This window comes from Sinocyclocheilus grahami, unplaced genomic scaffold (genome assembly GCF_001515645.1).
Source record: "Sinocyclocheilus grahami isolate Dianchi unplaced genomic scaffold, SAMN03320097.WGS_v1.1 scaffold289.1, whole genome shotgun sequence".
In the NCBI taxonomy this organism is placed as follows: domain Eukaryota; kingdom Metazoa; phylum Chordata; class Actinopteri; order Cypriniformes; family Cyprinidae; genus Sinocyclocheilus; species Sinocyclocheilus grahami.
Window position 1 is genome coordinate 1850255 of NW_015505468.1, and position 27217 is coordinate 1877471.

At 37.8% G+C, this 27217-nt stretch overlaps 1 protein-coding gene across 1 annotated transcript; it reads left to right on the forward strand.

Moving 5' to 3' along the window:
* The first annotated feature begins 1844 nt into the window (after positions 1-1844).
* On the forward strand, positions 1845-25558 carry LOC107600691 (xin actin-binding repeat-containing protein 2-like). Its single transcript, XM_016292646.1, has 9 exons — positions 1845-1856; positions 2046-2174; positions 8831-8917; positions 10417-10486; positions 10610-10704; positions 12373-18321; positions 18362-20870; positions 23450-23580; positions 24798-25558. The coding sequence occupies exons 1-8, from the start codon at positions 1845-1847 to the stop codon at positions 23539-23541; spliced, it is 8943 nt and encodes a 2980-aa protein (XP_016148132.1). The 3' UTR covers positions 23542-23580; positions 24798-25558.
* The last annotated feature ends 1659 nt before the right edge of the window (positions 25559-27217 follow it).

Genomic DNA, 27217 nt, shown 5'->3' on the forward strand with positions numbered 1-27217 from the left:
CCATTGAATGTGAGCATTTGCCCACTCAAGTCGGTTACGACGATGAACTGCAGTCAGGTCGAGACCCCGATGAGGACGATGAGCATGCAGATGAGCTTCCCTGAGACGGTTTCTGACAGTTTGTGCAGAAATTCTTTGGTTATGCAAACCGATTGTTGCAGCAGCTGTCCGGGTGGCTGGTCTCAGACGATCTTGGAGGTGAAGATGCTGGATGTGGAGGTCCTGGGCTGGTGTGGTTACACGTGGTCTGCGGTTGTGAGGCCGGTTGGATGTACTGCCAAATTCTCTGAAACGCCTTTGGAGACGGCTTATGGTAGAGAAATGAACATTCAATTCACGGGCAACAGCTCTGGTGGACATTCCTGCAGTCAGCATGCCAGTTGCACGCTCCCTCAAAACTTGCGACATCTGTGGCATTGTGCTGAGTGATAAAACTGCACATTTTAGAGTGGCCTTTTATTGTGGCCAGCCTAAGGCACACCTGTGCAATAATCATGCTGTTTAATCAGCATCTTGATATGCCACACCTGTGAGGTGGATGGATTATCTCGGCAAAGGAGAAGTGCTCACTAACACAGATTTTTTTTTAAAAAACAGACAGATTTGTGAACAATATTTGAGAGAAATAGGCCTTTTGTGTACATTGAAAAAAATCTTAGATCTTTGAGTTCAACTCATTACAAATGGGGGCAAAAACAAAAGTGTTGTGTTTATAATTTTGTTCAGTGTAAGAGCATTTTATAAAACGGATAATATGCCATGATGACCTATGAAATATGTACTATGAAGGTCTAAGGAAAATTGTAACAATAAAAAATTGCATTTTTGCTTTGAAAATACAGTAGAGTACAAACATGTCTCTCTTCTATACAAATTGAGCTCATTATAGATGGTGCTTTTATACACAAAACTCGTTTGTTCACAAAACGCATTATTTACCTATAACAAACTTATCGACATCTTGGATGACCTGATGGTGAGTACATTTTCAGCAAATTTTCATTTTTGGTGAACTATTCATTTAACTGCTTCTGTCAGTCAGTTTGTTTTCATATTTTCATTGGTCATGACAGCAGTTATACATCAAATGATGGAGAAGAGTGTTATAACCGGGCATATATCCAGATGCCGTGTAGTCAAGTGCACTTTCATAATTTTAAAGAGCTGATTCAGGTGTCTGGATCGCATTGCTGGAGTGACACTGTACAGTATGTCAGATCATATAAGTCTACTGTATCCTACATCTGATATTTAGAACTCAATTGCAATATAGAATTGCACCATGCAAACCGCATTCATTAATTTTGTGGATGGAATTAATTAATTTGCTAAATTAATAAATAAAGCAGGCTTTGAAACAAAGCAGACAACGTGCAAATAAACAACACTTCCAGCAGGTGTCTACTGAGTAAATGAAACCTCACAGTATCAGGGCCTCACAATATCTTGCCACGCAAATAATTCTGTCATGCTAAATCTTAAAATGTGATTCTGTAAAGCCACAGAGATAATGAGATGAGGGCTGGAATCTGTGCTTGTGTGTGTGTGTGCGTGTGTGTGGTTATTGTATAAGTCACAGAGGAGTTCTGATAAGACTTTTGGAGCCAGACTGTAGACACTGTGCAGCAGACAAACCGATTTAGGGCGGAGTCACGAGAGAGAGAGAGAGAGAGAGAGAGAGAGAGAGAGAGAGAGAGAGAGAGAGAGAGAGAGAGAGAGAGAGAGAGAGAGAGAGAGAGAGAGAGAGAGAGAGAGAGAGAGAGAGAGAGAGACAGAGACAGAGAGACAGAGACACAGACAGAGACACAGACACAGACACAGACACAGACACAGAGACACAGACTATGTCCCCGGACGTAACAGTGTGTGAGTAAGCCACTTTGTCTCATTAATATATTAATATTTTTGTTCAGTGGTGGAAGATGAGAGACAAGTGATCACACTTTTACTCCCATAATCTTGCAGCTTTTGTAAAAGCATAAATCTGCTTAGCATGATTTTCAATGCAGGCGGTCTCTCTCTGTCTTTGTCTCTTTCTTCATCAGGTCATGGAGGAAGCCGAGGTTTGTTGCCCGCCTGGGGGTCTGGCCAGCGTGCGTAGACAGTTTGAGAATGAGGGCATGTCATCATCTCACACGGTCACCCAGATTCACCACACACACAGATCTGTGCAGGTCAGTGCTGGAAGATACTTGGAAACTGCTTCTCAAATTTGTAACTCGTAATATACACTGTTCAAAAGCTTGGGGTCAGTATGTTTTTTTATTTTCTTTCAAAAATATTAAGCAGCATAAATGCTTTAAACATTTATAATAATAGGGAATATTTGAGCAGCAGATCTTGTTCTTGTTTTTACTTTTTACTTCTTTTTTTCAATCAAATAAATGCATTCTTGATTAGCATAAGAGACTTCTTTCATAAACATAAAAAAAATCTCACATATATATGTTATAATATACAGTACATATATTTTTTAAAAAGTTTTTTTTACTACTTAATATTAAATGAGCCCTTTGGATTTGTAATGGTTGACATATTAGACATATGTTGGCATATTTATACAGTTACAAATCTGGACACGTTTCTTCAATCTTTATTATAAGTATTTTACACGTTTTATTATGACTTTACTATTTTTTTTCTTCAAACAATGGTAATTATTGTAGTGACAAATCTTTTTTCCTACTTACGGTTATTTTAAGTAATATTTCACAATATATTATATTTAAAATAAATATTTCACAATATATTAAAATAGAAAACAGTTATTAAAAATATTACTACAGAAACAATAAAAAAAAATTTACTGACCCCAAACTTTTGAACGGTTGCATAAAATCAAATAAGGAACCTAGTTATTTTGCATTGCAGTCGCATGCATCTGCAACAAAATGTTTTCGATGAATAAGAACATGCAGGCTTTTTTATATTTAAACATTTTGTGCCAAGTTTATTTATTTTATTTAATAAATATATTATTAAATATATTTTTAACTATATTAGAGCAAATCGTCGGGATGGCTTACAAGTATACAGTATATGCATACTGCTATGTATATGTATTGAAAATAATTAAGTGCTAAAAGACTTTGATTTTGAGTCACTTACATACAGAATCTTGAATGAATGAATCTTAATGTCATACTAAAGTGTCACACATCATTACACACATATCAGTCTAGCTTCTACCCAGGCGATTTATGGCACAATAGAATTGTGACTGAACATAAAGAAGAACACACTCATATTTTATTGATCTTTTTGGTGCTTATGAACATTTTAAAGTCCTAAAACTGATCCTAAAGATGTTTCACATCTAGCTTTTGTTTTCTATTCTAATATTCACTTGTAAAATTAAGACTTGGATGCAAAACTAGTTCAAATGCAATGAAGTTTATGGGTGTGAGATGCTAAAATACAGGACAAATGTGTCCCTCATTCATCAAATGCAAATCCATCATATGCAATTATGTTCCTTTAAATACAGGACACTTGTGTATTATTTAGTATGCTTGGCAACCCTAATCGCCCTCAGTTTTAGTTATGGTACAGGTATTAGACGCTATAAGCATGCATGCAACTTCCACATGAGCAAAAAGACTTCTGGTGTAGAAAAGGGAGTGTGTGCATGGACTTTCAGAATAACATTAATCCTCTTACAGATAACCTTACACCAAAACCCGAAATCGGACACAATAACAAGTCAAATCTGCATCTGCATAGATTCTCCCAAGCTTCTGAAGTCCATTAGCATTGCCACACATGCTAACATTATGCATGCAGCGCCTTCCCCTGAAAAAATCTGATACTGCTTGCAGTGAGAGAAGCAGAATGGAGATAAATTTTGGTCACAGTCTGTGCAATCCAGCTCTGCCGATCCAAATTAAATCCAGTCCACCCATCCATACCAGTGGGTCTGAGCGTGCTCTGTTCGCCCTGCAGGGACGAGGTGGCTTCAGCTCGCTGATAGAGGGGAAAAAAATCAGACTGAATACAGAATGACAGCAGAAAGTGGGAGATGTGCTCTCATCTCGTCTGCCAACACATCAGCGCTCAAGTGCTCTAAAGCTGCGGCTCTCAAACTGCGCTACCTGACGTGAATCAATTAATGTACAATATTATGAAGCATAGATATTTAAATTCAGATTTTTCTTATTTCTAATTTCTGATTGATGTACAAATGAAAATGCGCTTCATCCAGTTTTAAATGCGAAATTTGGCATGCTATTCAGTACACTTCAAAATTTAGTAATTGGCTTCCTTTCAATTTAATTGAGTTAAGTTGGCAACAAGCCACAGCATGTTGATTTGTCATTTGAATTGGCATGAAAGGCAGAGGAATTCAAGAAAGACATTCAAAAAAATTGGAGGTGAGAATATTAATTAATTACTGACCACAAACATTTATTTAAATGTTTTTTCTTTCTTTAAAAAAAAAAAAAAGACAGTGATGTATTTATTTATTACAATTTTTGCTTGAAAATACAATAGAGTACAACTACGCCTTTCTATGCAAATTAGCATCATTATAGATTGTGTTTTCTTTCTCAAAATTTGTTCAATTACAAAAAGCATGTTCTACCTTTCAATTCAGTAGTGTTCAGCTCAGCTAACAGTGAATGTTCTCATAATTTTGGGTAACGTTCTGTCAAGGTTCTCTCAAAAGCTACAAACAAACATTATTCCAGTAACGCTATTAGAATGTTTGTTCAAGTGATATTGGAAGGAGATAATGATGTGGAAAGTGCTTATTAGCATGCATATTACTTATTAGTACTTATAAAGCACATATTAATGCATTATTGTGCATGACCATATTTAAGATCCCTTAATCCACACCATATCTAAACTTAACAACTACCTTACTAACTATTAATAAGCAGTAATTAGGAGTTTACTGAGGCAAAAGTCATAGTTAATAGTGAGAATTAGACCCCAAACTAAAGTGTGGTATATTTAGTATATATTTTATATTGTGGTATATTTTGGTATATTTAGTATAAATATACTGTAAATATAATATAACATTGTGAGAACCACTACTTTAGATGTTTAGACCAGACAATCTGTTCCTCTGTTATACTTTTTTTTTTTTGTAGCTTTATGAAATCAAGATGCAAACATATACAAAGTATAGTTTACTGAACATTAGAAGAAATTACCACATAAAATAGCTCAAGTTTGGCAGGAATCCATAGCTCACAAAGAGAAGCATGTTGTAAATGATAAGCACTGAGTAGACAAATGAGAGCATAAGCTGACATTATGTATAATGCAGCGGTTATTTGAGAGAAGGATCAAAGTGTTCTGCTGCAGAAGGTCATCTCATTATCTGTGCTTTCTGGTGCTCGTGGTGACACTAATTTATTAAACTTGTTTGTGTGTGCATGTTGGGGAGGAGGCGTGTGTATATTTAAACTATAACTTGTGTCACATTCTGTGTGTGTTTGGTATGTAGGATCTATTTTTGAGGTCTGGTTTGGATAATGAGGTCTATGTTTTTCTATGTAGAATTTAGACCAGTGTGCGTTTTTTTCTATAGTTATTTTCTGTTCTGATTATCTAACAAAACCCAAAATGACATAAGCCATATTTAGGACTTTTAAACAAAACATGTTTAAAACACATTTCTTTTCTTGAGAACAATCCCAGTACCTATTCAAGGTCTGTCAATTTATCTTGCAAAATTGATTTTCCCTGCTAAATTAAAGCAGGAATAAATGGAGAACTAGAAATTCCTCTTACAATTAAATGAACAAAGCGTCAATAATCAGTTTATCAATTTAAAAATTATTCAGAAATAAATAAACTTTTGAAATTGCCACAAAAGTTCTGTTTATGCGAGTCTTGTGAAAGGGCCTTCATTTTTTTAACACTGTAATATATCAATGAGATATATATATATATATCAATGTATTAATAAAAAAATAATAAAAATAAACATTTGAAACTGACAAATAAAGATATTTTTTAATTCGTATTAACAATGTAGTTCAATCATGACAACTCTCTGAACATTTTTTGCATGGTGATGGATATGACCATGTTAATGTATTTGGTCTTGGCGGAGCAGATCTGCTACGCTGCTGCTGAATTGCTGCTGCTGTTGGTTATTGCTGTATTTGTAGATTATTGCTGCTGCTGCTGCAAGCAAGTACAGGAACTTGCTACTGCCAATGCATATGGCGATACGGCGCCATGAGTATTTAAGACATACTGCTGCTGCACAAATAGCATATAAAATAACCCATAGCAGATCTATACAGGTGGAGCTGGGGAAGGTGGAGGGTTTCAGAGAACTCTGAAAGCACGCTGCAGGAATCTCAAGTGAATGCTAGCCAGCCATATAAATGCAAGGCAGTAAGCTCATTGGCTGCATATGCAGCATGAACCAATCAGCATGTGCCAAGTCGTTTAACTCCCAGAATATCATCAGTTACGTTAACACCCCGTCAGAATGCGCCATCTAGAGTTTCATGACTGAACTATATATTTAAATGTAATTAAATATTCAGTTTAAATGTTTGTTTATAAATCACTTTAATATATTAATTTAGTTTATTAATTGCTATAAAATATGTATTTTTTTCCTTGAAAGCCTACTCTACCGTTTGCCTATATATCAAAATGAATCGATATCGAATCGAATTGAATCAATTGAATCGAAAGCTTGTGAATCAAAATCGAATCGTGAATTTTTTCTCAATACCCAGCTCTACAAATTGCTTTTCTTCATCCTTTTCCAAGTTAAAAGATATCATTAAACAGTTCGCATCTGAGCGTAGCAAATAAACTTTGTCCTTTTTTCCCCAATTTCAAATGCTTTTTTGCTTTGAAATCAAAGTTTGTAGTGTTGTGATTCATCTCAGAGCCGGTTGGCTTGGTTAATGACTTGGAACTCTTTATTAAAGTGTTTTTTGAAGTCCCTCAGGAGAAAATCAAAAATGCTTCACCAGAAGCCAAGCAGCTGAAGCAGTAGGCGGTCACTGTTGTGCTGTTGCTTTGATGAGTGTTTTTAGGTCTGATTCTCAGTCACCTTTGGTTTTAATGATGCAATCTACATCAATGTATGTCAGCCGTATCTCTTTTAATGATGAGCGTGTGTGTGTTTGTATGCGTATTTGGGCTGTTTTTATGGATTAGTATTGATTTCGTCCCTGTTGATGATATCACACTTGTTTATGTGCAGCTGCATGTGCTTGTGTGTGGGAGTGAGAGTGGAACAGATTATAACATTACAAAATCTGTTCATCCAAGGGCTGAAACCATTAAACCTGCCGTTTAACAGTAATTGACGCCGACTAATCTTAATCATGAAATGGAAAATGAAAATGTACAGATTAATTCCAAGCTTTAATTTGTACTTGAGTAATGCAGATTTCATGCAAATATACATAAATGAATTTATGACGTTGTTTCCCTGAAATTATATTGACAAACCATGTGTTTATTACAGAACGTGTAGAGTCTAGTATGTGGCTTTTAATTCTGAATTTTCAAACATTTTGAGAATCATGAGGTTTTAAGAAAAGAACCTGCAGAATTTGATGCCTGTTGGTTTGCTATCTTGTTTTCTAATGCAATGCAATTCATAAAGTTCAAAAGTTTGGAATCATTAAGAATTTTAATGTTTTTTTTTTTATGTTTCTTCTGCTCACCAAGGCTGCATTTATTTGATCAAAAATACAGTAAATACAGTAATATTGTGAAACATTATTACAATTTAAAATAACAATTTTCTGTTTTAATATCTTTTAAAATGTAGTTTATTTCTGTGATCAAAGCTGAATTTTCAGCATCATTACTCCAGTATTCAGTGTCACGTGATCCTTCAGAAATCATTCTAATATACTGATTTGCTGCTCATATATTATTGGTGCTCAGTTAGTAATAATAGTTCTTATTATTATCAGTGTCTTTGATGAATAGAAAGTTCAAAAGAACAGCATTTATTGGCAATAGAAATCTTTTGTAACATTACAAATGTCTTTAACTGTCACTTTTGATCAATTGAATGTATCCTTTGCTGATTAAAAGTTTTAAATTATTATTTTTTTAAATAATGTATCTCAGTTTCCACAAAAAATATTACGCTGCAAAATGGTTTACAACATTAATTATAATAAGAAATGTATCTTGAGCAGCAAATCAGAATGATTTCTGAAGGATCATGTGACACTGAAGACTGGAGTAATGATGCTGAAAATTCAGCTTTGCATCACAGGAATAAATTACATTTTAAAATATGTTCAAAAAGAAAACAAATATCTGATATTGTGGAAAATATTTCACAATGATACTGTTTTATTGTATTTTTGATAAAAAAAATTCTTAATTATTCCAAATTTTGACCAGTAGTTTATATTTAAGTGTTATGTGATTTTCTAAATACTTTTTGGTTCAATACTACATAGAAAATGAAGAGTCCATCTTTGAGTTGCAGTGAGCTGCAGTTTCATGCATCTGTCAGAAATTGAACCGAATTGTGGCAGTCTGTCCACATGTCAAATTTGCCTACTTACCTCCCTGTCACCTGCTAGTCCAACTGAGTAGAGAGAGTACAGCTGGTGCAATCAGGGGATGGATGTCAGAATAACCAGAGAAAGACAAAAATGAGGAAAAGGGAAAAGAGTGTTTGCTTCTTATCACTTTTTGTGTAAATTTCTGTTCACAATAGAGAAATGCAGTAACACATTACATACACAAATATATTTGTTTGTGACTAAGAAAAGGCTGTGCAGATCAGATATTTTGAGAGTAAGGAGCTTTTGTGAGCACTTTTCTTGGTTTTTGTCTCATCCTCTAACAGCCCTTGTCTCCTGTCACGCAGGAGGTGTCAAATTCATCAGTGATGAGTGTGGCGAGCAGCAGCGGGGGTCGACAAGTCTCACAGCAGGTCTTCCTCCAGGATGAAAGGGTACGGACATTTCCGACAGCCCTGCTACTAATAACTCTCAATTTCACAAGTCCACAAAAAAGTCAGACACTAACAGTAGCGGATCTCGCCAACAGGAGCTACGCTGACAATCATACCGCTCTTAATTTATAGCTCTGAATCTCTATAGTGTCTTATTTCTGTTTATTATCTGCTGTGAAATGTCACTGCAACCAGTCAATTGTCAATAAATGTTATTTGGAAGGTGTAGGTTTTAGCAGCATCACATCCACATGAAAACATTTGCATTTATGCATTTGGCAGGCGTTTATATCCAGAGTGACTTGCATTGCATTCATGCAGTCAAACCCATAACTTTGCCCTCCTTAAAATAATCTCAAGGTAAAGGATGCTAAAAGTGATTAGAAATGAGGACAAGGGGAATACATAAAGTGTTGAAGTGACCCTGCAAAAATAGGTGTGAGAGTATAGTCCAGTAGGATCATTCATGGAATATTGATTGTTCAATCGAGTGAGCAGATCAGCGACTGTTGAGAGAATCAAAATAAAACACTAAAACCCTGAAACATTGCACTTGATAAGATTAAAAGGGATTTTGCCACGAAGGTTCTTGTGATGTCAAGGTCACATTGAAAATTCACAATAATTTTCTGTATTGAAAAATATGAAAATATATAACAAATCAACATTAAAATATCAAAAATGTTATATTGCTAAAATATATTATAAAATTAATACAAAAATATTATATAAAAAAATATTTTACCTCCTTATGTGTGGCTCATCCGATCAGAATTTAGAGTCTGAAATATATATATATATAATTTTTTTTTTTTTTTTACTCAAGTGTAACAATGTATTTTTTGCACTAATGCCAAATTTATCATTAAACAATTAAGGCCCTTTCACATGATGTGCATTAGATTAAATGTAAAAATTCTATAATTTACATAATTTTAAGAATAAACTAAATGAAAATAAATGAAACACCTTGTTTATTAATTGACCTTGTAATATAAAAGTCGATGGATAAAAATGGCAGATGGCAGAACATTTACAAATTAATTAATAAACAAAATGGATCATATATTAAATAGCCATGTGGTAATGCATATTTTTGTATAATCTATTGAATGAAATTTGACAAATGAAGCATTTTATTTGAAAGTTCATGGACACAAACCAAAAGATAAAATTAAACTCCGTGTATGTGAGATATACTCTTAAATTAGGGATACCTTATCGTCCCCATTTCCATGTTGAGAGATTTGAAAATGTATTTACTCAGTATAGTATTATAATCTCAACTGCTAAAGCATGGCACTAACAACAACACCATGTCTCTCCCAAGGAATGAATGCACGTACTGATAAAACAAAATGCTTATGAAAACATCTGCCAAATGCATCAATGTAAATTTGTGCCAGAACTGATCATTTAGATCCTGTGGGTTGCACTCTATTTAATTCTCACATATGCCACTAAATTAAAGTTGTTGTATTTATTTTGCTACATTACAGGCTGCACGTGATCAAATCCCTCATAACCGGGAGGTTATTTCCAGTTATGAGAATCATCTAAATGAAACGGGTAAGTTTACCAGCAGTAATTTATAGATAATAAGTTCTGTGTCACACAACAACTCATTCTTTGGTCTACAGTGCATTTTGCAGAGGCTCACAGGATGTATTTAATTTTAACTTTTGCTTCCAGAGGAGGAAGAGTACTATCCAAGGCTCTCGACTAAAGAACTGGCACAGCATTTTGAAAAGACTATTGAGGAAGCAGCCCCCAGCAAGAAAATTAAGGTAAGTCCTTTTTAGCCTACATATCTATTCTGACACATGAATGTATTATGCTTTAATAGGATTCAGTGCATAAAGAGACTCTGCTTACCATCTTTTTTACATGTTTCCATGAGCCCCTCCACTTTCAGCAGCATAGTTTTATTGAGACTTGAGAGCCTGTGTTCATCTCTGTGTTCTGACATTGTAATTGTAAATTCACTTTACATCTGATATGAGTTATTTTTGTGTCTTTATTGTGCATCTAAATGACAATGCAAGTCTTGCTCTCAACAATTTTTTTTTTATTGGTTTTTGCTTGGGAAATTAGTTTACTTGAGTATCAACACTGCATAAGATATTCAGGCTTGTTTTTATAGATTGTGTCTTTAATACGAGTGTATTTTGTTTTTGACAAACATGAACATACAGATGTATAAACGTATAAACGCATTAAAACAGAAAACATGTCTTACTGTCTAATGCAGTTTTGCTTCTCAAGTAAGTTTTCTTGTTTTAGAGATTTCCACATATTTTACTTGGAAAATGTCAAAAAGACTAACTAAAACTCATTAAAAAGACATTTTTGCAGTGTGCTGTAATTTTCAAGTGAAGTACATGATATTGATGGTTTTAGGGAAGTGTATCTAATATATTCATGAAGATGTTTTTAAGTATAGCAATGCATTGGGTTAGAAAAACCATTTATTTAGTAAATGGATAACTCTTTCAAATGCAAAGGGCACACATAGTGCTGCGGCTGAGCTGTGACGAAATTCAGATAACTTTTTCTTGTAATTGTGCAAAGTGGTGTTCTTTATTTATTTTATTTTTGACACTCATGCAGAACCTTTTCAGACAAAATAGAAAAAAAGAAAAAAAAAAGATTTTTAGCTTCAACCACAAAAAAAATGTTTTACCCTGTCTTTTTAAATGCACAATAAGGACACAAAAATACTGAAAATGCCTTTAAAATAATTTGCCCAGTTTTGGACATTCAGTTAAAAAAAAAAAATGTAAGTACTTTTCTGATCCAGCTGAAGTATACAGTATGTCATTTCAGAGCTCCACTGAATTATGTTCATTATTCTCGCTCTGAAAAAGATTGAATGTGACAAAAGTCGTTCACAGTTGCAAAAGACTAACTAAAACTCATTAAAAAGAAATTTTTGCAGTGTGCTGTAATTTTCAAGTGAAGTACATGATATTGATGGTTTTAGGGAAGTGTATCTAATATATTCATGAAGATGTTTTTAAGTATAGCAATGCATTGGGTTAGAAAAACCATTTATTTAGTAAATAAATCCCCCACTCTTTCAAATGCAAAGGGCACACATAGTGCTGCGGCTGAGCTGTGACGAAATTCAGATAACTTTTTCTTGTAATTGTGCAAAGTGGTGTTCTTTATTTATTTTATTTTTGACACTCATGCAGAACCTTTTCAGACAAAATAGAAAAAAAGAAAAAAAAAAGATTTTTAGCTTCAACCACAAAAAAAATGTTTTACCCTGTCTTTTTAAATGCACAATAAGGACACAAAAATACTGAAAATGCCTTTAAAATAATTTGCCCAGTTTTGGACATTCAGTTAAAAAAAAAAAAAATTAAGTACTTTTCTGATCCAGCTGAAGTATACAGTATGTCATTTCAGAGCTCCACTGAATTATGTTCATTATTCTCGCTCTGAAAAAGATTGAATGTGACAAAAGTCGTTCACAGTTGCCATCAGATGTGAGCGCGTCCCATCAAAGTGTGAAAAGTGAAATATCAAGAACTCTGAACAGTGTTGCCACAGACAAAGAGGAAGAAGGTGAACCGAGTTCTGAGTTTGCTTTTGCTTTTGCTTTTGATGATGATGATGATGATGACGACGATGATGATAATCTGGAATATCTGCCACCGCCCCCACCGGACCTACTGGAGGAACCTTCAGACGTTGCTGAATACTTTCCTGAACCTCCAGTGAAACACACAGTGAACAGACAGCAATACTACAGACAGAGGGAGCTATTAGAACTGAAACGTCTCTGCAAACACATTCACCCTGATTTCAGAAAAGACCTGGAAAGAGATTTTTACGATGACGAGGACATTGAAGAAGTAGGAGACGTTCAAGAGGCAGCATACCAGTTTGAACACACCGGCAGCAATTCAAACGGAAGCCCGGAATGCGAATATTTGGAGTGGGATGAAATTCTAAGAGGCGAAGTGCAGTCCATGCGCTGGATGTTTGAGAACAAACCCTTGGACTGCATTAAGGATGACTCGGATATCGAAGAGGATAGCAAAAAGATCATTCAGCAGGAAATCATTCCTGGAGGTGATGTTAAGAACAGGGCTTTGATGTTTCAGATGCAGCCCATGGATACACTTGGAATGCAACGTGATTCAGCTAAACAGAACTATCTAGTGAATGAAGTGGGGAAAAGAGATGTGCGTGCGGCCGCCTGGTTGTTTGAGACAAAGCCGATGGATACACTAAATAAAATTCAAACTGATGATGAGCAAACCAAAGAAGTCATCTTCACACAAGAAGCCAGCGAAAGGGATGTTAAGTCTCTGAGGTACATGTTTGAAAACCAAGAAATGGATTCTCTGGGTGACACTGAAACCATGGATGAGAAGCAGCTGCTGAGCCTGAAGTCTGTACTGGAGGAGATCAAGTCAGAAGTGAAGAAAATCATATGGATGTTTGAGACGCAATGCTTGTGTGTAATCAGGGAACACTCCGGTGAGATGGTTTTGATTACTTCTGTCCGCCGAGAGGAGACGGAGAAAGGTGATGTCAAAACATCAAGATGGCTCTTCGAAACGCAGCCTTTGAATGACATTGACATGGATCTTTCTCAGGTCAGGCTAATCTCCAGTATTTCCATGGAAGACAACCAGCTAGGTGATGCAAAAAGGGGAAGATGGCTGTTTGAGACAAAGAGGCTTGACTTCATAAATGCCCAGTGGGAGAGACCGCAAAAGCAGCAGAAAGATGAGATTCTTGGGGCGGATGTACACAAACAATGCATGGTGTTTGAGACGCAGCCTATGGACACGCTTAAAGATGACGCCAACTCCAGATCTCTTGTCACAGAGCAGATTATTGGAGGTAACGTTCGCTCTGTGAAACACTTATTTGAAAACGCTCCACCGGATGAACTCAAAGAGCTTCCAGAAGTTGGAAAACTAAATAAAAAAGCAGTGTTTCAAGAAGGAAGAGGTGATGTGAGACACCAAAAATGGGTGTTTGAAAATAATCCTCTGGAGAACATTAAAGATGAGGATGATGAGGTAAACCGACTTAAGAAAACCATAGCATCTGATGAAGAAAGAGGCAATGTAAGAAATCAAAGATGGCTGTTTGAGAACCAACGTTTGGAAGATATTCAAGAGGAAAAGAGAGAGTTTGTGAAAACAATTGATTCAGAACAAATAGATAGAAGTTACAAGGGTGATGTCCGCAGAAATTGTTGGGTGTTTGAGATGCAACCGATGGATACATTAAAGGATGATTCCAATGCCAGACCAGTGAGTGCAGAAGAAATTCTAGGAGGTGACGTTCAGTCTGCCAGACACTTTTTTGAGACTGCTCCAAAAGATGAGATCAAAGAGCTTGCAGAGGTGGGGAAGCTCAAAAGAATGATGACATCTGAGGAGAAAGGAGACGTTCGACACCAGAAGTGGCTGTTTGAGAGCCAGCCGCTGGAGCAGATCAGAGAGGAGAGAAAGGAAATAACAAGAACGGTGAATCTGGAGGAAATAGAAAATGTGGATGTGAGCAATTACAAGCAAATTTTTGAAACCTATGATTTAAGCCAATATGACGAAAGTCAGAAGATTCAAGTTGAGGGTGTCACCACTGGCTCTGTTAGATCAAATAAAGATCTATTTGAGTCCATGCCATTATATGCACTGCAAGACAGCTCCGGGCATTATCACGAGGTCAAAACCGTACGGCGGGAAGAAATCGTCAAAGGAGAAGTCAGAAGCTGTCAGTGGATGTTTGAAACTTGCCCTATTGACCAATTCGATGAGAGCATCACTAAATTCCAAATCATAAAGGGCATAACACAACAAGAGATCGAATCTGGAGATGTCAAGACGGCAAAATGGCTCTTTGAAACCCAGCCTCTCGATGCCATTAAGTATTTTAGCAATATTGAAGATGAGGAGTGTGTTACTAGGGAGACGGCAGAAATAGTCAAAGGTGATGTTAAAGCCTGTAAGTGGCTTTTTGAGACCAAACCTATAGACATGCTTAATGAAAGGGAAGAGCTTAAGAGTACAAAAGATTCTGATGAAGTTCAAAAAGGCGATGTGAAAACATGCACTTGGCTTTTTGAAACTCAAACCCTTGATGCCATACAGGATAACTCAGAGATGGTGTTGCAAACTCGCACTGTGAAACAAGAGGACATTCACGGAAAAGATGTCCGCATGGCACGTTTCCTGTTTGAGACGGAGAACCTGGAGAACATTGCTGGAGGAGAGCGAGAAGCTTTTAAGAGTGTTACTGAGATAGACATACAATCTGGGGACGTGTCTCGGATGAAATGCATATTCGAGACCCAATCTTCTGACGTTATGAGCTCAACCTCTGAGGCTTTCATGAGACAGCTGAGGAGTGCTCAAGCTGAGGATATTCAGAAAGGAAATGTTGGAAACTGCAGATGGCTATTTGAAAACCAACCCATAGATAAAATCTCAGAGACCCCCGGTGAGCTAAAAGGAGCTTGCATGGTACAAGATGTTCAGGGAGGCAATGTGGATAAAGGCAGATTCATTTTTGAGACCTACACGTTAGATGAGATTCAAGATGTGTCCTCTGAGGCCGAAATGAGAAAGCTGCAGAAAGTCATCAGAGAGGATGAGGAAAAAGGAAATGTGAAAACATACGCCATGATGTTTGAGACTCAGCCTCTCTATGCCATCCAAGACAAAGAAGGCCATTATCATGAAGTGACCACACTTACAAAAGAAGAAATACAAAGAGGTGATGTAGTGGGAGCCCGCTGGCAGTTTGAAACAAAGCCTTTGGACTCAATTAGAGAGACGGATGAGGTATATCTTTTAAAAGCCGTTACAGAGGAAGATATTCAAAAAGGTGATGTCAGCACAGCAAGATGGAGGTTTGAAACCCAGCCCCTTGATATGATTGCAGAAGATGCCAAAATATCAATCAAAATGGTCGAGGACATTCAGGGAGGGGATGTAAAGACAAACAAGCAGCATTTTGAATCTGATGCTTTGTCTCAAAAGTTGGTGCGTACTGTCAGCATGAGTGAGATTCATAAAGGGGATGTTAGGACAGCAAAATGGATGTTTGAAACGCACACAATTGATCAGATACATGCTGAAAAGTCAGAAAATGAGATGAAAACTGTTGTTATGGAGGAACAGCTAAAGGGGGATGTCAAACAGTCTGTGTGGCTATTTGAGAAGAATCCTCTTGATCATATCAACGAAAATTATGAAAGTAAAAAAGTAATTTGTGAAGAAATTCCCAAAGCAGATGTTAAAACCACAACGTGGCTTTTTGAAACTACGCCGTTCATTGGATTTAAAGAGAGCAGCTTGGAGAAGAATGAAATCATTGGTAAAAGTGTTAAAGCCACCCTCAACGAGCTGTTCACCAAAAGAATGGTAGACAACAAAGGTATCATCATCGAGGCAGATGAAATTGGAGACGTCCACATGGCTAAGTACAACCTCATGAATAAAGAAGCTCCCCAGATCCAAAGAGAAGAAATCATTAAAGGAGATCTGCAAAACATCATGATGAACCTCCTCAACAAACAGGACAAAACCGAGAGGGGAATCCTGATAAATGCAGAGGAGAGGGGAGACATCAGTGGCACAGTGCAACAGCTGCTCCAAGAGCACAGCAGCACCTCTGTGGAGAAAAAGGAGATAATAAGAGGTGACATTCAGGAAGCCATAAACAACTTGCTGAAAGAGGAGAGCACTGGCAAACGGGGCATTCTCATTCAAGAAGATGAAAAAGGAGATGTTCGAATGACGATCTACTCTTTATTCAATTCTCATGAGGAATCAAGCAGTCTGAAAGAAAATATAGTTGGAGGTAATGTGAAAGGGTGCCTAGAGAGACTTTGCAATCCAGACACAGAGGAGATTGTGAGAATTAAAGTGGATGAAGCAGAGAGGGGAAAGGTGAGCTTTTATTCTACATGCATTGAGTCGGGTGCACTGGATTACCTCAAAAAGTTGCAGGTAGAGCCAGATGAGGCTGACCTGGGTGAAATTGAAAAAGAGGAAATCATTGGTGGTGATATTAAGGGAATGAAACTCAGTCTGACACGTAATCAAGCTCAAATCGGTCGTCTGGTGGACAGGGAAGATATAGTCCCAGGCGATGTTCATAACACAGTTAAGGTTTTCATGGCCGTGCCTCCAGTCTCATTTGAACATTTACAGAGAGAAGAGATTGTGAGAGGAGTCCTGCAAGCAGCGATGAATTCACTAACACAGTTTGTAAACCAGACGGTTGTTTTGGAGAAAGAAGAACTCATTCGAGCTGATTTACCTACAACCCTGAGGTCTCTAGAGGAGGCCCAAAATCAGCCAAGAGAGGTGGAAAAGCCCAAAATCATTCCAGGTAACATCAAAGGAGCGCTGAAATCACTAAAAGACTCTGCTTCAACCAAGGTGGAAATTGTCATAGAAGATTTAGTGCCAGGTGACATCAAAGGAACTTTGAAATCACTGGAGGAGGCCAAACATGCAGTGAGAGAGGTGGAGAAGGAGGTGATTGTAAAGGGTGACATTCACACGGCAATACTGAGTCTACAAGAAGCGTCAAATGAGGGAAAGGTTTACCAGCAGGAGACTGGTGTCCAGGGAGATGTGAAAGGCAAGATTCAGCTCTTACTTGAGCCTCCTCCATCTCCCAGAATGCAACGCAGGGCGAGTACAGAGGGTGACGTGAAGCTTTCCATAAAATCACTCTATGACACCCAAGAGCAAGTGCAATCAGGGAAAGAAGAAGTGATAAAAGGAGACGTTAAGGGCACAATAAAATCCTTAATGGAAACAGCACAGAGAGCTAGCCCAACGATTCCCCAAAGGCAGCCGATAAGAAAGGTCAAAGTTCCTGCCAAGACCCCATCTCCATCAGTGAAAGACATCCCGGCACATAAGCCCATCCCTGCTGTTAAAAACCTGGATATGAGCACTGAATCAAAGAGAAGCGCTCACAAGCAATCAATGCAAAACAGATACGCATCTCAAGAGACCACTACAATCACCAGTCACACCACAGCATGCAGCCAGGAGACAAAGACCACAGTGCTGGAGCACAAAAAAATTGTTCAAACACATGGCGTCAAAACATTGAAAACTGACTTCCGTAACCTCAAAAAAAGGGGCTGTAAGGATTTGATCATACTGGATAAAAGAAAACAGCAGGAAATCTGTATGCCACCTCCACCACCTGACCCTGAGCCCCCTCTGCCTCCACCTCCAACAATGCCTCCGGATTATGATAGCATCTCCTTCCCCACTCCTCTGAGCATTAGGGGTGATCATGATCTTCCACCTCCCCCTCCTCCGCCATGTGATCCATCCAGGACAGAACTCGACCTTTTACCTCCTCCACCAACCCCACCACCTCCTCCTCTTGCTACACCCACAGCTGAGCTCTAATCAGTCATCGCAGGGCTCTTCGGGTCAGCAGCAGACCACCTCCACTTCAACTAAAAAGAAAAGGAAGGGATCCGTGACGACCAGTATACAACAGGTGACGAGGACGGTTCTTAAAAACACAACCAAAGAAGAAATAAAGGCCTCTGTTAAAACAGACGAACCTCAAAGTGTCTCTAAAACTGAATCCGAGAATGTTAAAAAAGATGTGAGCAGCATATCTTTATCTGAAAACAAAACAAAAGAGGAAAGCTCTTCAAAGAAAAATCGAGAAAAAAACTCCCCTGATCGATCCAAACCAAACAAAGAGAGTCAAATTAAGGATGCTGAGCAGAAGCCACAAAAGGTCAACAGTCAAAAGGCAAAGAAAGTTAGTAAGAGCGCTAAACTGGAGAGCAAGGAGAAAGCCACAGTGGAGCAGGAGAATGTTCAGGTGAAAGAAAGCAGAGAAAATAGCCCCACAGAAACAGAGAGTGAAGTAGAGAAAGAGGCCAAAGAGAAACCTGTAGAGGGGCCCCCTGCCACTTCGAAAAAGAAAAGGAGGAGCAAGTATAAGAAAGACAGAGAAGCCGCTCAAAGCAACAACGGCACATCCATCTCGCCCACGGAGGCCACGCCTGCTGAGCCTAAGTGGCCAGTCCTGACATCTGATAAAAAACAAGAAGAAATCATGGTTGTGCAAACACAGCACACCATTCATATGGGACACACTGAGGTGTACAAGGAGGTCATCAAAACTGAATGTACAGTCCAACAGCAGAGTTTCCAGGAGGAGGGCGCGACTGTAAAACTCCAAAAGCAGGCCAGTGGAAGCCAGCAGATTCCTGAGGAATCAAAAGATGAAAGCGGAAATGTTCTAATAAAAATGACAAGCAAATCTGCACAAAAGGAACCTGCTGAGTCCTCAGCAGAGAGCTCCGGCATATCTCTAAGACAAGCCGAAGTGCAGAAGATGCTCTCTCGTATCTCAGAGTTACAGGGGGTTGCAGGAAAAATACACCCTAAGTCTGTGAAGACGCTGCTCAATGAAATGCCTTCCTGGCTTCTGGGGCCAGAAGAGAAGAGTGATTTGGAAGGGGCAGCTGTCGAACACAACGAACAGAAGCTGAAAGAAATTCTCGCTTATGCTAAAAACCTCATTCAAGCAAAGCTAATGCATTTTATTGGCACAATTGAAAAGCATGAATGTGAGGCCACCTCTGAAAAACTAGTCTCTAGTGGAGCCATACAAAGAATTTCAAAGATTTCCATTGGTTCTACAAAGTGTGAAACACAGAAGGTGGTCAAAGAGGAGACGAAGACAACGTGCAAGAGCCGAAAGCAACAAATGAGCAGCGTTACAACTCTTGGCCCCAGAGCTCCATCTCCATTGTTACGGATGCGCTCTCCCTCACCTACATTCATCACCATCGAGTCCACAAGGAGAACCGACTCGCCACAGAGAGCAGCACCCGTGCCTTCCCCAACACCACCGACACCTCCTCCACGCAGATCTGAGACGCCAAGCTCTTACTTAAGCAGGGCCTCCCCTTCACCCTCCTCAAGCCGTGCAGATAGTCTGACGCGACTCAGAAATGTCACAGCTACGCTCTCCCGCGGTGCCTCGCCTGATCCGGTGCCCCACGTCGTGCCGGTCACAGGAAGGAAGTCCGAAATTGTGGAATCTCCCGCCACGTTCCAATGGCAGATCAAAATTGATTCTAAACCTGCTGAAGAGCAGAAGGTTGAAGAGGAGACTCTTGGGTCTTCTGAAACGCAAGTGGTGACCGTTGAAGTGAATAACGCTAACGTAAGTGGAGATGCCATTAATATTCCAGAGCGTTTAGGCCCCAACACGGAGGATGCAGGGCCTGAAAGTGAAGTGAAAGAGAAGGAAAATCTTGCAAAGGTTGACCTGTCTGGACTAGCCAAGACAATTGAGACGTCAGAAGAGAAAGTTGGTATTAGAAAAGACCCAATTGACAATACAGAGAAGCCTGGCAGGGAAACTGACGACCTGGAGCTTGATACGGAGAAGAAAGCAAGACAACAAGAGGATATTGCTGCTTTCAACATGAAGAATATTAAAAATGTTTTTGAAATGAGTGAGCAAAGTTCCCCCATCAAAGAGCTACAAAACAAACAGGAGGAACAGGAGTCAAGAGTGAGTGAAATTGCTTCTGAAGGTTCAAAGCCTGAGCTTCCTCCTGAGAGGAAACAATGCTCCCAGCTGAGCTCCCCTCTGCTTGTGCGCAAAGATGTGAAAGTAGACAAGTCTGTCGATCCAACAGACTTTTCAGAGACAGAAACAGTCACTGAACATTATTCTTCTGTTGATGAGTTCGGCACTAAAATTATCGGATCAAAAAGCACCACAATGGTTTCCACGCACACTCAAAGTTTTGCGACGCAACGGGTGCCGTTTTCCTATGCTGACGCTGTGAAGAAAAAGACGTCAGAGGTAAAGGCGTCACCTGAGGGCTCTGCAGAAGAACTGATGAAGAACTTCCATAAAACGTGGACAGAAAGTGAGAGTGTGTTCAAAAGCTTAGGTGTCACAGGTGAGAGAGCCAAGCCGGCTGCTTGTGCATCAAACCGAGACTGCTGTGCTGGGTAAATATGCCTGCAGTGCATGATGGGAATGAAATTTAACAGCAAGCTACTGCAAAACTTCTGAGGTACATTACCGGGTCAATCTGTGTGTTTCTAACTTATGTCTTTCCCCAGGTGACAAGTCCACATTTAGATGAGTAAACGTGAATGTGAATGTGAACAATTGTTTCACTGAATGTGAATGTGACAGCTATTTACATGTTAATAGCTGAACATTTAACTTGAGTTTAAAGGAGTTTGAAGTTTGTTTTCAATTAAGTTTGAGTTGATCTAAATAGGTGTCCTTTATTTTTTTCTCTAATTAATTAATTAGTTAGTTTGTTTGTTTATTTATTTATTTATTGAATATCATGCATACATTTGTTCATACTATCTGATATATAACTAAAATAGATGTCCTTTTTAAAAAAAAATTGTTTTGTTTATTTATATTTAAATGTATTATTATTATTATTATCTTATTTAATTTATATTTATTTATTGATATAATTGTATTTTTTGGAATACCACACATCTTCCACATATCACTGAAATAAGCACTGGTGTCAGAAGTATTCACATTCATTACTCAGGTAGAATTATAGATACTAGGGTTTAAAAAGACTTCTGTAGAAGTTGAAGTATCAACTCAAGCTTTTTACTTAAGTAAAAGTGCAAAAGTACTGGTTTCAAAACTACTTAAAGTATAAAAGTAATGTAAGGAAAAAAATGCCATTAAGGACAAAAGCTTAGGCCGCGCCACAGGTGCCTATTGTGCACTACCCCACCTCCTCAAAAAAACTTTTTTCTAAAGGCCATAATGACTGTTATATTAAAATGTTAATGTTGAAAAATGTGGGATGCACTAGACTACCTGTTTCAGCCGCATATATGCCCATTGAAAATTAACGCATTTTAGTACAAAGCAAATACATTAAAGAACCATATATGTGTACTACTGAGCATTAAAATGTGTTTCATGGAGCGGAAAATATGATGACTAGTTGCTTATAAGTATTGTAATGGTGCAAAAAGTCAAACTTCAGAGGCATGTCATCAATAACCTTTATTGGAATGTAAATGTACATCCAAGCTTAGCTGCAGGAATCTGTGAGGGCAACGGACAAGAAAACTGGTGTACCCAGGGCAGGCTTAGTAACAATTACCCTTGTATGGTTGTCTATATACAATAAACATTAGTGCTGTCAAAATGAACAATTAATCCAAGTGATTAATCAACAAATAAAAAGTAAAAATAACTCATAATCCTGTTACCTTCCTGGTATGTACTATGCTCAATTCTATAGCTAATGGCAACAATGTCACATTTAACTAGAAGATGCGTTGTCAATCGCAAACGCTAATTTATTCAAACGTCTCTCTACCGAACTACCGACTGTAGCTTAATTTGCAGAGGACGAAGAGAAAGCACCCGTTTGATAAATGAGCCAGTAGTGACGGAATAATAACTTTTAAGAAATAATCTTTTTTGAGTAACGACCCCAACACTGGCTATGTCCTTGCTGGAGTGTGAGATGATTTGTGTCATGTGCAGGTGCGATGGATCGCGTACAAACCAATAGGGTGTCGGAATGGTATATGTTTATACTTCTCGAAGTATTTGTACTTCGTTACTTGACACCTCTGGAAATAAGTGTCCTGAGAAATCACAGTCTGGGGAGCAGCCTACACTGTTTTTTAGCCATTCAGAACTGCTTTCTGCTTAATCTCGCTTGCAGCACCATCACAGATTCAAAAGGACAGTTTATCAGCTTAGAATTTCAAATATCTCAATAACACTGAGTGCTTTCTCCATAATTGCCATTCATCTCCGTCTCATTTGCATTTGAGAGTGCTGCAAGAATCAAATGTACTTTAAAAGCAAAATGTTTTAGCGATTGATTCAGAACACTGAACGAAGGAAAACAAAGCCTGATTTTTGTTTCTCTGTGTGACCTGAGAAACAGCAACTTGTAGCTTTTATGTTTGTTTGTTTCTTTTTAGAGACTGTCTGTGAGTTTGCAGGATTATTTCATTTCCCAAAATAACTCCACAAATTATAACCGAATTGTTATTCAGACTTCTATACACTCAGCTGAGGGGGGAGGGGGGAATAGAAGGCTAGATTAAAAACAAATGGTAACCCAGCATTGGGTGCCTATTGAACAGTATGCATGTTTTACTAAACTAACCTAGCAAGGTGGGTTACCTAAAAACAAAATGAGCAATGGAAGAAATTTTTAGAGTGTAAAGAATCAATATCTAGATTAAACTATTTATTTTGTCATATTCATGTTAAAGACCTCATGTGTCATTCTTTATCTTAAGATTTGAGAAGTATTAATGCTTTGATGTATTATTGTGTCTGAACATGTCTTTCACTAATACTGTTGTTAACAAACTTGCCAATAACCTTACATTGCAGTAGTGGATGTTGTTCGATGTGATTTGCCTGCATTGCCCAGATGGAGGACTGAGTGTTTGGCAAAGTGATGCGTGGGAATAACTGAATTAACTAAAACTTGAATATCTTTTGCCATCTTGCCAGATTCGAGTACCAAAGTCGGAGATGTGTGCGGTGTGCAAGAAGAGGGTTTACCCCATGGAAGGCCTGATAGCCGACAAAAAGAAGTTCCATAAATCCTGTTTTTTCTGTGAGCACTGCAATAACAAATTGAGGTATGTCATCAAATATTGTAATATGATATTTGATAAATATTGCTTATACTTAGGAGTTTTAGTCAAAAATGAAAATTTGCTCAAAATGTACTCATCCTCAGGCCATCCAAGATGTAGATGAATTTGTTTCTTCATCGGAACAGATTTGGAGAAATGTAGCATTGCATCACTTGCTCACCAATGGATCCTCTGCAGTGAATGGGTGCCGTCAGAATGAGAGTCCAAACAGCTGATAAAAACATCACAATAATCCACAAGTAATCCACACCACTCCAGACCATCAGTTAATGTCGTGTGAAGCAAAAAGCTGCATGTTTGTAAGAAGAGATTTTTAACTACAAACCGTTACTTCTGGTTAAAATATGAGCCAATAATCCATACAAATGCTTCCTCCAGTGAAAAAGTCCATCCCCTGTTTTCCTCTCACATCAAAATCTACCAGTATATTTGTTTAGAACTAATAGTACTTGATCTGTGCATTTCTCTCATGATTCAAACGAGATTATCTTTTTACTGGAGAAAACAATATTATGGATTGAGGACTCGTATTTTAGCTGGAAGCAACATTTTGAAGTCAGACGTCTTAATGATGGATTTGTTTCTTACAAACATGCAGTTTTTCACTTCATGTTGTTTTTATCAGCTGTTTGGAATCTCATTCTGACGGCACCCATTCACTGCAGAGGATCCATTGCTGAGCAAGTGAAGACGTTCCCATGAAGAAATAAACTTATTCACATCTTGGATGGCCTGAGATTGAGGCCATCCAAAATTTCAGCATATTTTCATTTTTGGGTGAATTATTCTTTAAAGTAATCAGATTTTCACCTGTTGCACGATGATACAAATTCCATAGATTCCTATAGATGGACCCGAGTCATGTCTACCCTAGCAACAGAACACCCTAGCATTGTTGTGACTAGTTTCTAGTGTGTATTTTTGTGTTTAAAAAGGAGCATAAACAGACAATTTATCATATTTAGCATTAACATAAATATTCTAGTACGTCTAACAATGCAAGTATTCCAACATAATCAGTTCTAAATGATTTTTTTTTGCATAGAGTACCATTATTTGCAACTCTAAGATAAAGTATCCTGCATAAAACCATTCAAATGGAAAGCTTGCAGTGCAGTTCTCATTTACAAACTGTGTGAATGCAGACAGCTCTATATATTTTCTGTGATTAATGAATTATGAAACTTCTTGTCTGACAGCCTTGGAAACTTTGTCTCTCTCCATGGACATTTATACTGCCATCCACATTATAAACAACTCTTCAAGTCTAAAGGGAATTTCGAGGATGGATTTGAACAAGGGTTGCAAAGGGAATTACTGGGCGTTCGGGATGCAGGGAATACAGACCATGACGCATCGGACTGGAGATATTCACTTTCACAAAGTAGCATGTGCTCGCTGTCAGATGTGTTTGAAAAAGAAGCAAATAAACCCGATCAGAGCCCTAACAAAATGTCTGTAGCGTGGCCTCCGCAAACAGCCTCTCCAAAAAAGACATTCTCTTTGGATCAGGATGTGAAATTGGTGAAACCCGTTTGGCCCCCAAAGAGCGAAACTTCAAAGTCTCCTAAGTACCAGCGTCGGAAAGCAACTCAGCGGAGCACACTTTAGGAGGAGTGCAACACGGCCTCGGGGCCGGCAGTGAAAGAGGAACGGGGAGAGTGAGGGAGACGTCTCATCGATCAGCGACACACAAAGCATGTCACAACAGCATGAAGTGTTGTGGGAGCTTTAGAAACACGAGGACACATCATGATGATGAAGAGCTTCGAATGCAGGGTGAAAATCTCGCCGTCAGACGGGTGAGGAATGGTGGAGAGAGAGACGGTGGAGGTGAAAAGGTAACAAGAAGTTGATAAGGATTTGGGGAAATGATAAATATGTTGCGTATACATAAAGTAGGCGCAGGTTCAGACGGTTTGTGTGTTATGTTGAAAGAACTGAAAGAAAGTGAAATTATGAAGAGACAGAAATCAATAAATAAAACAAGGTTATATTTTACTCCATGATCGAAAGGTAGAAATATGAACTTACATTTTGCATAAAGAAAATAAAGCCTATTTTCATGACAGTGAACATTTTTTAATTGTTTTTTTAATTAAATTGAAAAAAATAGAAATTTGATTTTTTTAAGTCGATTCTGTTCTTTTGAACTTTCTATTCATCAAAGAACACAAAAAAAAAAATTCCGCAAAATATTAAGCACCAAAAAATGTTTTGAACATTGATAATAATAGAAAGAACTAGTGCTGGGCGGTATGATAAAAAAATTATATCTCGGTATTTTTCAAAATTATACCGGTTTCACGGTACACAACGGTATTTTTTTTTTCATACATGACCGGGTGTTAACCATATTTTCTACTGATTGAGAGAGGAAATACTGCAGTATATTGACTTAGAATGCCCTATTTTACTGTCATGATGAGTGAATATTGTCAAAAAATACCACTCTAAATAGCGACTAAACACGACCCCTTTTAATACATGCTAACCATTTATAATCGCGGCATCGTCTGATAAAATCAACATGCATCTACACTAAAGAGCGGCTATGCGGTTGTTTTGGCTATATTACTTTTTTGTCTCATGCAGCGCACTGCCTGCGTCTGAGTAACAAACTAAAAAAAAAAAAAAAAGTGCATGTAATATTATCAGACGAACTACGCTCATATTTATTATTCCAAACAATCATTAAGCGACAGGTGCTAGGAAACGCTGTTTTGTACTCATTTATTGAAGAGTCGGCTGCGGTGCGGCCAACTGAATGCGCTGCTTCTCTGCCGCTCACTACACAGAACAGACGCCGAGAGAGGCGACTGTTCCGAACATTGTTTAAGCGGCATACACCGGTATTTTAAAAATTCATATCATAACAAAAATAAACACCGGTATTCGGTATGAACCGGTATTCCGACCAGCACTAGAAAGAACCATTATTAATTTCTGAGCACCAGTACTAATCTAGCAGCAAACCAGCATATTTTAATTATATATACTGTATATATATGGTCTATTATAGTAAGATATATATTTTATTTGCTTAGAGTGCTTAATAATCATTCAAATCACAATGCAAATAAACGTATTGATTCCGAAAACAGGCTTTATGCAAGATACAATTTATTTGTTTGTATTTTTATTTTATTTTATTTATTTATTTAGTTAATTTTTTGGGTTAGAATATGACCTGGTCATGATTTCATGATTAACACTCATGAAGTTGCTGGAAATTGTTTAGAAAGTCTATTAAAATGTTATATTTGCACATGTACAAGTTCCAAATTGTAATAAAAATAGCTAGTATTCAACTTTGGGGTGCCAAATATGAGGGTCTATTTTTTGCAATCTCTATAGTCTAAAGCTTCTGTATTTCTGTACACTTTACTAATTTGAAAATGGTGCAAAACATTTCAGTTCTGCTTAGGATATCTATTTGAAATTACGCACAGCACTTTCTGCAGTGCATTTTCTGTGTCCATGGAGAGAAGACAATTTATCTCTAAATTGACCTCTTTAGATTTGCATATATTTTTGCATTCTTTATAAGGTTATACTGTATCCTGGGGATTCTTTCCACATTTCAACCTTTTATTATTATTATTATTATTTTTACTTC